Genomic DNA, 17,598 nt, shown 5'->3' on the forward strand with positions numbered 1-17,598 from the left:
TTTGAGTATTTTAATTTCCAAGAGGATCTATCAAACACATTTCAATATTGTACCATGCTTTAAAGAAAAGAATTTAAAGTGGAATTTTTAAAATTTATGGTTGCTAGGTTACTGGTATTATAATTGGTTAAAGCTTAAAAGTCAAACAGACACTAGTCCCTTGTATTAATTTCCAAAGATAATATTTTTACATTACGCTCTTACATTGCAAATACAACATAAACAGATCATTTGTGTATGTGTGTTTTATTGTACTTTAGATGAAGGGTTACAGAACAAACTAGTTTCTCATTAAACAGTACATATACTGCTTTAAGACACTGGTTAACAACCCCACGACATGTCAGCACTCTCACTTCTCAACCTTGGGTTCCTATTACCAGCTTTCCTGTCCCCTCCTGTCTTCTAGTCCTTGCCCCTTCGTTGGTGTGCCCCTTTAGTCTCGTTTTGTTTATGGGCCTGTCTTATCTTTGGCTGAAGGGTAAACATCAGGAGTGACTTTATTACTGAGCTAAAAGGGTATCTGAGGGCCATACTCTCAGGGTTTCTCCAGCCTTTGTCAGGCCAGTAAGCCTGGTCTTTTTCGTGAGTTAGAATTTTGTTCTAGATTTTTCTAATTTAATGCAAGAGCCCTAAATTAACCAAAACACAAATGTTTTAAGAATATAAACTTTTTCAAATAAAAGTAGATAAATGAAATATTTCTCATTAATTCACTGGTATCTTTCAACATTTTTTACAGATTCTTTTAGGAGCAATTTAATATCGAGCAAAAAATGTCTATATTTGCAACTCACCACTGGATCTGTTGGATGAAAAATATTTAGTAACCGGTTACAAATCTCTCTGGGCAAAATATGGTCTTGACTTCCAGTGTTCCCTGGGCGGATGCCACGCAATGCCAAAAAAACTGCTAGTGGAGATCCCATACAGAAGAAATTTTCAACCTAAAACGATAAAGTCAGTCATCCTAAATTATAAAAAAGGTTAAGTGTCATCTTACAAAGATTTTGGGCACAATGCAATCTATGGTAAAATACAAATAACAAAATTATCTCCAAATAATAGCTTTGTCCACATGGTATATCTAAATTATTTGCTAACTACATTAACCATTAAACATTCTGAAACAAACTATTTTCAGGAGCAATGTCCTTATCTTTAAATCTAGTCACACTATGAAGAATGAGATGAGGAGGAGGATAAGGAGAAGAAAGATCATTTCATTGTGTGTACATGTTTACTTATACTGATCGAGGGTTTATTAAGCTACTATTTTGTGTAAAGTAATACGCTAGGTGCTGTGAAGAATATAAAGACCAATAAGGCAGAGACTTTTGCAGTGGGGGTGGCAGAATAAAATAAGTACATACTAGAGGGAAAGAGTGCAATAAGACAGCGGAGAAAGGAATAATTTCGACTCTGTGGGCTTTACAGAGGAGGTAGCATTTGCACTGGCAAAAGATGAAAACAATTTCCACAGTCGGGGTTGGGGCATTGGGGCTGGAAAGGTGACATTCCAGACTGATAAAAACACATGAACTAAAACTAAAGCAGAGGCAGAAAAGAACGTGGCTTAGTTTAGAGAAAAGAAATAGTCTGATATGGCTGAAAAATTGTGTATGGTGAAAATGTAGCCTGGAATGAGAATGTATAGACCCCTAACTGTGTGACTGAGAAAGCTGGCCTTTATTTTATAGGCAGTGAAGGACAACAGGATTTGATCTATGTTTGAGGATGTTAAACCTGGTAATATTGTGTAGACCAATTGGAACATTGAGAACCTGGTGACGTAGAGACAAATTAGGAACTGCTGAGTTTGTTGTTAGTTGCTGTGGAGTTGATTCTGACTCATGATGGCCCTGTGCTGCAGAGCAGAACTGCGCTCTGTGTGCAGAGTAGTCTGCTCCACAGGTCTTTTAAGGCTGTGACCTTTAGGAAGCCCATCACCAGGCCTGTCTTCTGAAGCACCTCTGGGTGGGTTCAAATTGCCAATCTTTTGGCTAATAGTTGAGCACTCAACTCTTTATGCCAGGAACTCCACTGAAAGAGTTTAGGGCAGAGATAATCTGAACCAGGGCAGGGCAAGCTGTTCCATTAAGAAATAAAAATGTGAAAGGATAGGGTAGAATCAACATGATTGAATGGAGGTGGAGATGACGAATGCATCAGAAACAATTCATAAGATTTGTGTCTAGCTGACTAGAAGGGCAGTGGTTCCATTACTTCTAACAGGAAACTCTAGGTAAATCTTGTTTTGCTCACACTGAGTTTTAACATCTAATATGTAGCTGAAAATTTAGGTCAAAAGATATAGAATTGGACGTGTCACCATCTAAGTCCACATGTCACCATCATAGAAGTGACATGTAAAACCAAGAGAATGGGTGAGATTACCTAGGAGAGTAAGAGGATAATTTTAGATAGAGCTATGAAGGATGTTTCATCATTTAAAAAACAGGTGAAGGATGTGGAGCTACAAGAGAGTAAAAGGAGAAAGAGGACCTGGATAGTATTTTTATCATGGACGTCAACGGCAACCCTTCCCTGAATCCCTGGCAATCACTTATCTTTTTACTGTTTTTTTTTTTTTTTTCCCAGAATGTCACATAGTTGAAATCATGCAGTATGTAGCTTTTTCAGACTGGCTTCTTTCACTCAGCTTTATGCATTTAAGGTTCCTCCATGTATTCTTCTTTTTATGTATTTTTGTAGCTTGCTAGCTCATTTCTTTTTATAGCTCAACAATACTCCATTGTAATGGATGTACCACAGTTTATTTCATTTACTTATTCGAGGACATGTTGGTTGCTTCCCATTTTTGGAAATTATGAATAAACCTGCTATAAACATTCGTGTGCAGATTTTTATGTCGACATATGTTCTCAACTTGTTTGGGTAAATAACCTAGGAGCATGATTGCTGGATTATATGGTAAGCCTATGTTTAGTCTTGTAAAAAACTGCCAGAATGTCTCCCAAAGTGGCTATACAATTTGGCATTCCTACCAGTAATGAATGAGAGTTCCTGCTGCTCTCACAACCTCACCAGTATCTGGGGGTGCCAGTGTTTTGGATTTTAGCTATTCTAATCAGTGTGTAGTCTTACATCCTATTTTGTATACCTTTAAATCCCTTCCCCACAATGTCCCCGGAGTCATTTTTTCCTTTTTTCAAAATGAGTACACGTTTTTGTTTTTTCCATTTTGAGATGGTACCCTTTATGTTAAAGAAGGTTTGAGGAAAAAAAATTTTTTTTGGGGGGGTAAGGATTAGGTGACTTCAACATGTTTGAAGACTGAAGAAAATGAATTGATGTTAAAAAAAAACAAAAATATAAGAAAAAGCATTTGGAATAACAGATAAGGGCACAGATCAAAGCACAGATTTCTGAAATCTGTAAAGAGAAGAAAGAATACAGGATAGAAAAAGATACAGAAATAGCTGAGATGGGGAAAAAGCTACGTAAATTGTTTTAGCTTGATTTTGGAATAACAGGTAAGGGCACAGATGAAATCACAGATTTCTGAAAGGCATATGGCAGGAAAGAATAGAGGCTAGAGAAAGATACCGAAATAGTTTAGAGGAGAAAGCTATGTAAATTATTTCTGCTTGCTACACACATATGTGTGAGAATGCACACATCCTCTCTCTCTCCCTCCCTCCCTACCTACGAAAATGCTTTATGCATTGGCCAGGTACTCTAAAAATGTATGTTAAATTGTTAAACCCATGGAATAAACAACTTTCCTTCTTTTGTTTATGATGATAGGACTGCAGTTTGATGAACACACAAGGAAATTATTCAGTCTCAGAAAAGGCTAATGACTGCTTTAGTGATATCTAAATCTGAAGACTTTCAAAGGTAAAAGATCTTTAAACATTTAGCCTAACCCTCTTGCTCAGAGATGAGTAAACATATGAGTTCAGAAATGTTAAATGATTTGGCTAACGTTCTATAACCAATTAGTGGCAAAGTCTCATGATCAGAAAGCAAGTTTTCTATTCTCCAGATCATTGTTTGTCAACATTTCTCTCTCTCTCTCTTTTTTAAGTTAAAGGGTCAACTGTGACAGATCTAACACCTGTACTCTGCACATAAGCCCATCTGTTGGTTAACAGGCATGGAAAGACTTTTGTTCCTTTTAGAACCCTGGAGTCCTAAATATTAATTTGTCAATTCATCAGATATTCCTTTTTAAATTTTTTCTCTAATTAAATAACACTTAAAAAACCCTATATTAAACTATACCTGACTATGTATCAGAAGAATACAGAATTATAGGGCATAAGCTGTAGTGATGTGATACTGGATTTTTAGGTCCTAATAGGCACCGGGCACTGGGTTTTAATATACTTAACAGATCATTCCTAACTCACCAGTAATAAAATCCAAAACGTAAAATAGAAGGGTTCACTTTTTGTACCAGATCAATTCTGTAAGTTCAACATTGATTATATATAGTAATGGTGATAGAAATGCATCTAAAATTCCAGGCTGCGATGATCTGAAAGAACATACCCTTATCTCTTATGGCTCTTTAATGTATGGTATAACTTTACTGCATGGCTGTTAAATGTGTAAGTTTAGGAAAAAAAAAAAAAAAGCTTATAAGTCGTGGGGACAGATTCAGTAGAAAAATTCTCAGTGTTCAAAAAAAAAAAATTTGCATCATACTACTTCTTAACCTGTATGTTAAATTCTTATGATAAAAGAGATTTCAAGAAATAGTAATATATAACACATTAGACATTAGCATATACCCATTGTCACTGAGTCAATTCCTACTCGTAGCAACCCTATACGACATAGTAGAACTGCCCTATAGAGTTTCCAAGGAGAGCATATAGTCAACAGGAAGTGAGTATTAAATTTATAACATCTTACACTTAATAGTGTAAACAAGTTAACTGTTATTCAGCTATTCAGCATCCTTTTCACTAGTCTAGTCAATGTTGACATCTCTCTGCCAGATTTTATCCTTTTAAGCCCCTGCTTTCAAAAAGTTATTCTGAAACTCAACAACCTAAAAAGCTGCTCAAAATCAAATAGAAGTGCCCTATTTCTAGCTATTTCTGCTCTCCCCCCAGTTACCCTGCCCTGAGTCCTATATATTCTAGCCAAACCGGTTTGCTTGCTCTGCTCCAAACTGACCATGTGCATCCTCTGCTTTGTGCTTGTGTCATGTACTTCTCATTGCTTGAAATGCCAACTTTCCACCCCTGGAGTTATAATTCCATTTAATTTTCTCACCACATACAACCAGTTGGTCACTTGTTGTTGTTGTTGTTAGGTGCCGTCGAGTCGGTTTCAACTCATAGCAACTAACTCCATGCACAACAGAACGAAACACTGCCCGGTCCTGAGCCATCCTTACAATCGTTGTTATGCTTGAGCTCATTGTTGTAGCCGCTGTGTCAATCCATCTTGTTGAGGGTCTTCCTCTTTTCTGCTGACCCTGTACTCTGCCAAGCATGATGTCCTTCTCCAGGGGCTGATCCCTCCTGACAACATGTCCAAAGTATTTAAGACGCAGTCTCGCCATCCTTGCCTCTAAGGAGCATTCTGGCTATACTTCTTCTAAGACAGATTTGTTCGTTCTTTTGGCAGTCCATGGTATATTCAATATTCTTCGCCAACACAATTCAAAGGCATCAATTCTTCTTCGGTCTTCCTTATTCATTGTCCAGCTTTTACATGCATATGACGTGATTGAAAATACCATGCCTTACCTTAGTCTTCAAGGTGACATCTTTGCTCTTCAACACTTTATTTTTTTTTTTTTGCAGCAGATTTACCCAGTGCAATGCCTCTTTTGATTTCTTGACTGCTGCTTCCATGGCTGTTGATTGTGGATCCAAGGAAAATGAAATCCTTGTTAACTTCAATCTTTTCTCCATTTATCGTGACGTTGCTCACTGGTCCACTTGTGAGGATTTTTGTTTTCTTTATGTTGAGGTGCAATCCATACTGAAGGCTGTGGTCTTTGATCTTCATCAGTAAGTGGTTCAAGTCCTCTTCACTTTCAGCAAGCAAGGTTGTGTCATCTGCATAACGCAGGTTATTAATGAGTCTTTCTCCAATCCTGATGCCGCGTTCTTCTTCATATAGTCCAGCTTTTCGTATTATTTGATCAGCATACAGATTGAATAGGTATGGTGAAAGAATACAACCCTGAGGCACACCTTTCCTGACTATAAACCAATGAGTATCCCCTTGTTCTGTCCAAACAACTGCCTCTTGATCTATGTAAAGGTTCTTCAGGAGCACAATTAAGTCTTCTGGAACTCCCATTCTTTGCAATGTTATCCATAATTTGTTATGACCCACACAGTCGAATGCCTTTGCATAGTCAATAAAACACAGGTAAACATCCTTATGGTATTCTCTGCTCTCAGCCAGGATCGCTCTGACATCAGCAGTGATATCCCTGCTTCCAAGTCCTCTTCTGAAACTGGCCTGAATTTCTGGCAGTTCCCTGTCGATCTACTGCTGCAGCTGTTTTTGAATGAGCTTCAGCAGAATTTTGCTTGCGTGTGATATTCATGATATTGTTCTATAATTTCCAAATTTGGTTAGATCACCTTTCTTGGGGATAGGCATAAATATGGATCTTTTCCAGTCAGTTGGCCAGGAGGCTGTCTTCCATATTTCTTGGCATAGATGAGTGAGCACCTACAGCACTGCATCTGTTTGTTGAAACATCTCAATTGATATTCCATCAATTCCTGAAGCCTTGTTTTTTGCCAATGCCTTCAGAGCTGCTTGGACTTCTTCCTTCAGTACCATCGGTTCCTGATTATATGCCACCTCTTGAAATGGTTGAACATTGACTAATTCTTTTTGGTATAATGACTTTGTGCATTCCTTCCATCTTCTTTTGATGCTTCCTGTGTTGTTTAATATTTTCCCCATAGAATCCTTCACTATTGCAACTCGGGGCTTGAATTTTTTCTTCAGTTCTTTCAGCTTGAGAAACGCCGAGCGCATTCTTCCCTTTTGGTTTTCCATTTCCAGCTCTTTGCACATGTCATTATAATACTTCATCTTCTTGAGACAACCTTTGAAATCTTCAGTTCTTTTACTTCATCAATTCTTCCTTTTGCTTTAGCTGCTTAATGTTCGAGAGCAAGTTTAGAGTCTGCTCTGACATCCATCTCGGTCTTCTCTTTCTTTCCTGTCTTTTCAGTGGCCTCTTGCTTTCTTCATGGATGATGTCTTTCCACAACTAGTCTGGTCTTCACTCACCAGTGTTCAATGCGTCAAATCTATTCTTGAGATGGTCTCTAGATTCAGGTGGGATATACTCAAGGTCATACTTTGGCTCTCGTGGACTTGCTCTGATTTTCTTCAGTTTCAGCTTGAACTTGCATATGAGCAATTGATGGTCTGTTCCACAGCCGCCCCCTGGCCTTGTTCTGACTGATGATACTGAACTTTTCCATCATCTCTTACCACAGATGTAGTCAATTTGATTTCTGTGTGTTCCCTCTGGCGAGGTCCATGTGTACAGTTGCCGTTTATGTTGGTGAAAGAAGGTATTTGTGATGAAGAAGTTGTCGGTCTTGCCAAATTCTATCATTCACTCTCTGGCATTGTTTCTATCACCAAGGCCATATTTTCCAACTACTGATCCTTCTTCTTTGTTTCCAACTTTCACATTCCAATTGCCAGTAATTATCAATGCATCTTGACTACATGTTCGATCAATTTCAGACTGCAGCAGCTAATAAAAATCTTCTATTTCTTCATCTTTGGCCCTAGTGGTTGGTGCGTAAATTTGAATAATAGTCGTATTAACTGGTCTTCCTTGTAGGTGTATGGATATCATCCTATCACTGACAGCACTGTACTTAAGGATAGATCTTGAAATGTTCTTTTTGACGATGAATGCAACACCATTCCTCTTCGAGTTGTCATTCCCAGCATAGTAGACTATATGATTGTCCGATTCAAAATGGCCAATACCAGTCCATTTCAGCTCACTAATGCCTAGGATATCAATGTTTTTGTGTCCCATTTCATTTTTGACGATTTCCAGTTTTCCTAGATTCGCACTTTGTACATTCCAGGTTCCGATTATTAATGGATGTTTGCAGCTGTTTCTTCTCATTTTGAGTCATGCCACATCAGCAAATGAAGGTCCCAAAAGCTTGACTCCATCCACGTCATTAAGATCGACTCTACTTTGAGGAGGCAGCTCTTCCCCAGTTTTCTTTTGAGTGCCTTCCAACCTGGGGGGTTCATCTTCTAGCACTGTATCAGACAATGTTCTGCTGCTATTCATAAGGTTTTCACTGGCTAATGCTTTTCAGAAGTAGACTGCCGGGTCCTTTTTCCTAGTCTGTCTCAGTCTGGAAGCTCAGCTGAAACCTGTCCTCCATGGGTGACCCTGCTGGTATCTGAATACCAGTGGCATAGCTCCCAGCATCACAGCAACATGCAAGCCCCCACAGTATGACAAACTGACAGACACACGGGGGAGTTGGTCACTAAGTTCTGTTATTCTAAATGCAAAATATTTTCTAGATGTGTCTCTATTTCTCTATTCTCACTAGCCCAGATTATTTGGTGCTTCTTGAAGGTGCTATAATGTTATATCCCTCCATGCCTTTGTTTATGCTGCTCCATTTATTATATACATAAATGCTATATATATGTAGCATTTCTCCTTTTCTCCATTTAGCAATATTCAACTTACTGAAATCAAGTACAAAATGCCATTCCTTTGTTAACCTTTCCAGGCAATATTAAAAACTTCCTCTCTTGTGTAAACCAAAGGAAGAGCTTGCTTTTCATTCTGTAAACTGAAAATAGTATCCATAACACTGTGTTAAAGTAACACACATAGTTATATAGAGTTATATATCCTGAGAACTAGGGTACTGTTTTGTTCAGTCTTTTCTCAGTAGAACTCAGAAACTAGTAGCATCCAACATGTAGCATGTGTTCAATAAACATTAATTTGAAAGAATAATAATTAAGTTTTCATTTGAATTCTAATGATGTGTTTCAAATGATGCTCAGAAAAAAAATTAAGATAAATAATAAGAATCTCATCACTCTCTTACCTTAAATTTTAAGGCAGGTGTTTGTGTCATAGATGATGCCTTCAACCCATGCAGCCGTTCTTCTATTTCCCTCAGCCTACGAAGAGGTATGAGATTATATATACACACATATTTATAATTTAAGAAATATTAGATGTTCACTAGTTCACTAAAGTATAAAGAAAATGATGACCCATTATTCCATCTCTCAGATAAATAATCCCCACTGACAGTATTTGATAAATGTACCTGCTGTAGCATAGGAAGCCTATAAAAGTTTATAAAACAATTATTAAAAGTATCCCTACTTCTCAGAAAACCTACTCATAGCTTTTTTGGGGGATCCTTTAGTAAAATGTGAGGCATATACAAATCTACACATCTTTTAAAAAAAAGACACCAAATGGTTAATACCAAACACACAATTCTATGTCTTCAATCTTTATAAAAGCTGTGTAACTGTCCATCATATGGATGAACCATAATTTACAACCCTCCCTGCTGATGACACATGGGTTATTTCAATTTTTCTCCCATCACAATTTTTTGTATTTACATTAAATAAACAATAGAACTAAGTAAAAGAAATGTACCGTTCATTTCCTAAGTCTATTTAAAGAAAAAGTTTTACTGGATTTTATAAATCTAAAATGCTGCTGAGGCTTGCCAAGTATGAAAACATGACATTTTCTTTCAAAATTAGCAATTATTTTGACACTATAAAATTTATTTATCTAGCCTATGGAACTTAAGATTCTAAATGAAGTCCTTAGATAACTTCTGTAAGACTAAAACAAAACCAAGGCTACCTGAAAGTAAAAAATTTAGTAAATTTAACTGGCTTTTTTAATATAATGCCAAAACTATCCAAATACGTGGTTTCTCACTGTTTCATTAGCATTGATCAGATGAACTTGTGTTATTGATAGGACAAAGAAGACAGGGTACGTAACTATAGGTGAAGATAGGAATGTAGCAAAGAATTAAAGAGTACCAGCAAGTCCCCAAAAGACCCAATAATTTTAGAATCTACCAAGTATATTTGCCAAGAATAATAAAAAAGGTTTTGAAATGATTTTTAGAGTAATAAGAAAGGCAGTGGTCTACCTCTAAACATCAGTAAAACTACAAAAGGAAGATGACAAAATAATTTATTTTATGATTTAGGAAAACCACATGTAATTAGCATGAAAATTAACATATACTTTCTGGATTACTGGATGCGTTATCTATTGCACTCTGAACAATATATGTATTTTTTATCATGGAAATCTTAAGTTTCCCCTTTAGAAGTCCATGAGGACATTTTTCATTCTTTTTAGAGCACTGCATATCTTACCGTCGTTTTGTTATATAGAGCTCATCAAGAAGATGTCGTTTTTCATAGCTCATCCATTGTTCATCAGGCAACTCTTCTTCTTTCTGCAGCAACTGTTCATAGAGTCGAACTGGATTCCAGCCAGTCATTATGTCATAAGTGATTACACATCCCAAGGAATGTGACACTATTGAGACTTTACCCCCTTTTTCTTCAAAGTCTGGATTCCGAGAACAGAAAAGGGAATATAATCGATTCAGCTCTTGCTGAAGGCCTTTAACTAGCTGTTTGAAATAAGAAAACATCATATTAGAGTTATCACTGACTGCTACAAACATTTCTAAACTCAAATACATTAAGAAAGAAAAACAGACATTACTGACCTAATATACCTAGGTTATTAACATTAACTTGCGTGCCTTAACACCTCACAAGAATGAAGTAAGGTATACATAATATTAATGAGCCCTGGTGGCACAGTGGTTAGGCATTCAGCTGCTAAACCAAAAGGTCAGTAGTTCAAACCCACCAGCCACTCCACTGGAGAAAAAGGTACAGTCTGCTTCCATAAGGACTACTGCCTTGGAAACCCTATGGGGCAGTTCTACTCTGTCTTATAGGGTTGCTATGAGTCAGAATAGGCTTGATGGGAATGAGTTTATATATTATAATCCAAATCATCACTAAAAGAATACTGGCAGATGTTACCCATGTAGATCCTTGCACAGCCCTATATGAGCCACCAGTTTCACAGGTTAATATTGAATATTTCAGTAAGATTTCCAGTGTGTTCTGAAAATGTCTTCTTTATTGCATCTTACCAATATGTAACTCAAAATTTTTTTATCTTTTGGTTTTTAAACCATAGTAAATTTTAGAAAAAGAATGTTTAATGATAACAATTGTACTATCACACATGCATATCTCTATATCTATATAACGTATTACGACAATAACGAAAGGCCATTGTATGATTGAAAAAAAACCTAATGTTGACCTACTTGATATTCTAAAATCTCATCAAGTTGGCATTATAGATATGAGAAAAAAGTTGTTTTCTATGGCTGGAAAGCTGGTTTTTTTTTTTTTTAAGTTTAGGTTTTAATAATAAGAGAGTATCTTATGGTTAAGTGCTATGGCTGCTAACCAATAGGTTGGCAGTTCAAATCTGCCAGGGGCTCCTTGGAAACTCTATGGGGCAGTTCTGCTCTGTCCTACAGGGTCACTATGAGTCAGAATCGACTCGACGGCAGTGGGTTTTGTTTTGTTTTGTTGGATCTTAGTAATTTTATTTATAAAATTGGTTTCTTTGAAATGTAGCTTTAACAGGTTTTGCTGAAATATTCCATTAAAGGCGTAAGAATAAGGTTCGTTCCTCAAACCCACAGAGCCCTGTCTTGAGTTTTAAAACAATTCCTTCCTTTTGCTATCATTACTTATTGCTATTTATAAATTTCACACTTGATATTCGCTTTTTTCATTTTAGTATTTATTTACTATGCCAGCTGCTTCTTTGACATACAAATTAGTTAACTATTGCTTCAGTTTTTAATTTATTTTGTCTAAAGAGACAACTAGACTCCATTAGCTTTTACTGAGCATTTTTAACCTACTGACATAAACTGAAAATCATTTGAGCTCCTCATGGCAGGGTTAGGAATGACATGAAAAAAGGCATAATGCTCCCTATGTTGACATCTTAGAGCTCTGTAATGCAACACTGAGGTCTAAAGCTACTGAAACCATGTATCGTGGCCAGTGAATGTATTCAGCCAATGAAGGGAGAGAAGGATAAGACAGGGTAGTAGCACGTGGAAGGATGATAAGCTGCTTTTCATCTAGGGACGAATTCAGAAGTTTTAAATTTATTGAACATTTTATTTTCTTCCCCAGGAAAAGCAAAAGAATCCCATCCCTTAAGTGCAAGGGTCCTGTAACATTTAGCATGCATAAGAATCACCTGCAGGACTTGCTAAACACAGATTGCTAGGCCTCATCTCATCCCTGGGTGCTGCAAATAAACGTGCTCAGGTTCGAGTCTACCTGGAGGCACCTAGGCAGAAAGGCCTGGTGATCTACTTCTGAAAAACCAGCCACTGAAAACACATGGGGTCGCCTTGCATTAGGATTAACTTGATAAAAAAAACTTGATGGCAACTGGTAAAAAAAGGCCCTATCCCAGAGTTTTCGATTTAGTAGGTCTGGTTGGGGGTGGGGCCTGAGAATTTCTAATGTTTCCGGAAGATGCTGATGTGACCGGTCTGGGGACCACACTTCAGCAACTGCTTTAGTGGCAAAAGCACATAAAAACCTTTGACGGCATGGGTTTTTAGTAAAATTCTAGTCAATATAGTTTAAGGAGTGCGCAGTATGGCATGAAATTACATGACTTTGTTTAAAGGGGAGATGTAATGTTTTGGACTTGCTTTTGATAAGATTATCAACTAATCCTTAAAATTTAGCAACTTTCCTAATCTACAATCTACCGTAAGGGAGGTAAAGACAAAGCTAGTGCTTAGGTAAAGTAAGTTCTTTTAAAAACCTTTTTGAACAGTTTTTATTTTTGAAGGCCTCCTTGATTTTAAGACTCATACCATGTAAATCTAGAACCACAAAAGGTATATACTTTAGTACTCTGGCAGAAGGTACTCAATCTTTTTTTTTTTTTAAACAACTCTCCAAATTAAAATTTAGAAATTAAAAAAAAAGTAAGAAAAGAATAAGTACTTCTACAGTGATTAACCTACTTCATATTAAAAAAATTGAAAGGGTCTCTCACTAAGTTGAATCCTTCATTAGTCTGGTGAGCACACAGAGATAAATTTACAAAGGTAAATCCCTAAGACAGAGAAAGCCTGGCTTTTCAAAACAATTTGTTTCTGATAGCCACTGCTCATAGGTTAAAATTTCCAAAGAAAATCAACTCAAGGTAAAAACACAGCATTTTCAAGGGTGAAACCAAACACAAAATATAGGTGAGGACTATAATTAATTCTTTTTCTTTCTACCTGCTTCCAGAAATTTTAATGATAAAGAGTAATTCAGAGAGTTTGTCACATACACCAATTAAGTAATTTTCAAATAACAATGACAAGCGGAGACCATGACTATTCTCTCTATAACTTTTCATTTTTAAAACTCATTGAAAACACAGTTCGGATATACACAAAATGCACAACTCTCTTTGAAGCTCTTATGTTACTTTATTTAGAGTGAAATAAGGGCCAAACACAGGAGGCCTGGTGGAGCACTAGTTAAAGTGCTCAGCTGCTAACCACTGCTAACCAAAAGGTCAGTGGTTCAAAGGCGCCAGTGGCTCTGCGAAAGATGTGACAGTCTGTTTTCGTAAAGATTTATAGCCTTGGAAATTCTATAGGTCAGTTCTACTCTGTCCTAAAGGGTCACTCTGAGTCAGAGTCAATTTGATGGCAGCAGGCTTGGTAAGGGCCAAACCACAACTTCCCAGTTTGTTGAACTGTGGTGGCTTGCGTGTTGCTGCGATGCTAGAAGCTATGCCGCTGGTATTTCAAATACCAGCAGGGTCACCCATGGTGGACAGGCTGCAACAGAGCTTACAGACTGGAAAGAAGTCTTCCAGTCTGAATTTACTTCTGAAAAAATTGGCCAGTATAAACCTCATGAATAGCAGTGGAACACTGCCATAGTTAAAGTGCCAAAATATGAGCCCTGAGGTTGGAAGGCACTCAAAATACAACCAGGGAAGAGCTGCCTCCTCAGAGTCTGCCTTAACGGTGTGGATGGAGCAAAGCTTCAAGACCTTCATTTGCTGATGTGGCATGACTCAAAATAAGAAACAACTGCAAATAACTGTTAATAATTGGAACATGGAATGTATGAAGTCTGAATTGAGGAAAATAGGAAGTTGTCAAAAATGAAATTAAGATTGATATCCTAGACATTAGTGAGCTGAAATGGACTGGTATTGACCATTTTGAATCAGACAATCATATGGTCTACTATTCCGGGAATGACAAATTGAAGAGGAATAGTGTTGCATTTACTGTCAATAAGAACATTTCAAGATCTATCCTGAAGTATAACACTGTCAGTGATAATATCCATACACCTAAAAGGAAGACCAGCAGTTAATACTATTATTCAAGTTTATGCACCAACCACTAAGGCCAAAGATGAAATTGAAGATTTTTTTAAATCAATTCTTGCAGTCTGAAATTGATCAAACATGCAATCAAGATGCATTGATAATTACTGGTGACTGGAATACCAAAAATAGAAACAAAGAAGGATCAGTAGTTGGAAAATATGGCCTTGGTGACAGAAATGATGCCAGCGATAGCATGACAGAATTTTGAAAGACCAATGACTTCTTCACTGCAAATACCTTTTTTCAACAACATAAACAGCGACTATACATGTGGACCTTGCTGAATGGAATACACGGGAATCAAATTGACTATATTTGTGGAAAGAGATGGTGGAACAAAATATCATCAGCCAGAACTAGGCCAGGGGCCAAATGCAAAACGGACCATCAAATGCTCATATGCCAAGTTCAAGTAGAAGCTAAAGTAAATTAAAACAAGTCCACGAGAGTCAAAGTATGACCTTGAGTATATCTCACCTGAATTTAGACAGCATCTCAAGAATAGATTTGACATACTAAACACTAATGATCCAAGACCAGGTGAGTTGTGGGATGATGTCAAAGACATCATACATGATGAAAGCAAAAGGTTATTAAAAAAGACAGGAAAGAAAGAAAAAATGGATTTCAGAAGAGACTCTGAAACTAGCTCTTGAACACAGAACAGCTAAAGCGAATGGAAGAAATGATGACGTAAAAGAGCTGAACAGAAGATTTCGAAAGGCGGCTTGAGGAGACAAAGTAAAGTATTATAATGAAATGTGCAAAGAGCTGGAATTAGAAAACCGAAAGGGAAGAGTATGCTTAGCATTTCTCGAACTGAAGAAAAAATTCAAGCCTTGAGTTGCAATACTAAAGGATTCTATGGGCCAAAAAAAAAAAGGAACCCTGGTTGCACAATGGTTAAGAGCTCGGCTGCTAACTGAAAGGTCAGCAGTTTGAATCTATCGGCTGCTTCTTGGAAACCCTACGGGGAAGTTCTACTCTGTCCTATAGGGCTGCTATGATGTGGAATCGAGTCAATGGCAACAGGTTTGGTTTTCACAGGTTTTATGGATAAAAAATTGAATGATGCAGGAAGGATCAAAAGAAGACATAAGGGAAGACGGCCCAAGATGACAGCTTCGTCACACACACCATGCTATTGTCCTACAGTAAAAAAAAAAAAAAAAAAAATAGGAGCCTAGAAACCAAGTGAAACAGATACAGATGACAATCTGGGAAACCAGAACAGCAAATAGATGGATGAAGAATTAAACACCGAAGGGAAGGAGAAAACTGAAAGAAAACTGTGAACAATGACTTACAGACTGTAGGCATCCTGCCAGCTGGCCTGCTGCAGCGTGGCCATCTTAAGACAAAGCAAGCAGCGTTTCCAGGTGAGGAGCACAGAAGGCAACTTCAGAGAATCCCCAATAGGAGACAGACATAACGAGTAGACAAATGCAGAGTGAAGCAAGGTGAACAGAACATGAACTGGGTCTCAGGAGGGAAGGTGCCAGAAGGCAGATGAGACCCCTAGGGATCTTGGTGACCACAGAGCAGGAGAAAGCCAGAAAATAAGGACAGAACTACCCACCAACAACAATATCTGTTCCGTGGTCCCCACCACCTACTAAGATGCCAATTCATGCACGCACAGCGGGCCTACCCTGTCCATCTGGGTAGCACTCCCTCACAACAGATACAGAGACATCCCGCTTTGACTGCCAGAGAACACACTAACTACTAGCACCAACCTGGAAAGAATCCACGGTCCCACAAGGGCTGTTGAGGACCCTGACTTGTCATCCAATATCAGGGAAAGAACCTGCTCTCCCTTTCCACTTAATCCAGTAAGGGAAGACATACAGCCTAACCACAGAGGACTTGCACGTGGGTGTGACCTACCATATCCACTAATAAGAGGAAATCACGCTCAGCCAACAGACACCACCAAAATCACACATAGACCAGAATCACAAAATAATAACAATTAAAATATTATAAAAGAAGAAATACATTCTAAAGAGAAAGAGAAGAAACAAAGCTCCAGATACATCAAAACAAACAAAATTAATAAAAAATAAATCAGCACAAGACATACATACAATCAGTAAAGAAATACATAAATAAAGAAATAAACACCTTAATGCCTCAGAGACAGCACACAATAACAAATCATATGAAGAAACGGGATAAGATAATTCAAACAAATGAGCAAATTAAAGAGGCAGAAAGCCTTTATTTGAAGAAATGGTAATGGAACTACTTGATAAGGAATTCAAAAGACTTATATATAGAATCCTCAAAGAGATCAAGGAAAACACAGATAAAATCCTAGAAGAATTCTGGAAAACAATACAAGAACAAAATATCAAATAAACAGATAATTAGAAACCATACAAAAACAACCAGAAATCCAGAAGATTAACAATAAAATATCAGAAATAGATAACTCAGTGGAAGGACACAGAAGTAGAACTGAATCAACAGAATAAAGAAACAGTGAAATAGAGGACAGATCTCTTGATATTAATTTGTTTGAGGAACAATCAGAAAAAAGACTGCAGAAAAGTAAAATAAGCCTAGAGTTATGTGAGACATTATCAAGAGGAACAATTTACACATAATAGGAATTCCAGAAGAGGAGGAGAAAAAAAAGCACAGACTGAATTTTTGAAGATTTACTGGAAGAAAACTTCCCTAATATCATGAAAGACAAAGTTTCCATCCAAGAAGCTCAACAACCTCACCCAGGATAGTCACCTCAAAAGAAAGACACCAAGACATATCATAATCAAACCTTCCGAAACCAAAGACAAATAAAAAATTCTGAGAGCAGGTTGTAAAAAGCAAAATATAACCCACAAAGGTGCACCAATAAGATTAAGTGCTGAGTTATCTATTTCTGATATTTTATTGTTAATCTTCTGGATTTCTGGTTGTTTTTGTATGGTTTCTAATTATCTGTTTATTTGATATTTTGTTCTTGTATTGTTTTCCAGGCAAGAAGGCAATGATATGACATATATAAAACTTTGAAAGAAAACAACTGCTAACTAAGAGTCGTATATCCAGTAAAACTGTCTTTCAAATATGATGGTAAAACTAGGACATTCCCA

The 17,598-nt window shown here is 37.2% G+C and overlaps 1 protein-coding gene across 7 annotated transcripts in view; it reads right to left on the reverse strand.

Moving 5' to 3' along the window:
* Positions 1–17,598, reverse strand: part of DDHD1 (DDHD domain containing 1) — a 98,327-nt gene that overhangs the window by 16,990 nt on the left and 63,739 nt on the right. For all 7 annotated transcript variants that reach the window (XM_049897800.1, XM_049897797.1, XM_049897799.1 and 4 more), the window contains 3 exons: positions 10,390–10,652; positions 9,072–9,147; positions 798–947 (listed from right to left, as the gene is read on the reverse strand). In XM_049897800.1, the coding sequence (XP_049753757.1) occupies positions 798–947; positions 9,072–9,147; positions 10,390–10,652 (489 nt within the window). The remainder of the gene's footprint in view (positions 1–797; positions 948–9,071; positions 9,148–10,389; positions 10,653–17,598) is intronic.

The sequence above is a fragment of the Elephas maximus genome, chromosome 10 (assembly GCF_024166365.1).
Source record: "Elephas maximus indicus isolate mEleMax1 chromosome 10, mEleMax1 primary haplotype, whole genome shotgun sequence".
Taxonomy (NCBI): Eukaryota; Metazoa; Chordata; class Mammalia; order Proboscidea; family Elephantidae; genus Elephas; species Elephas maximus.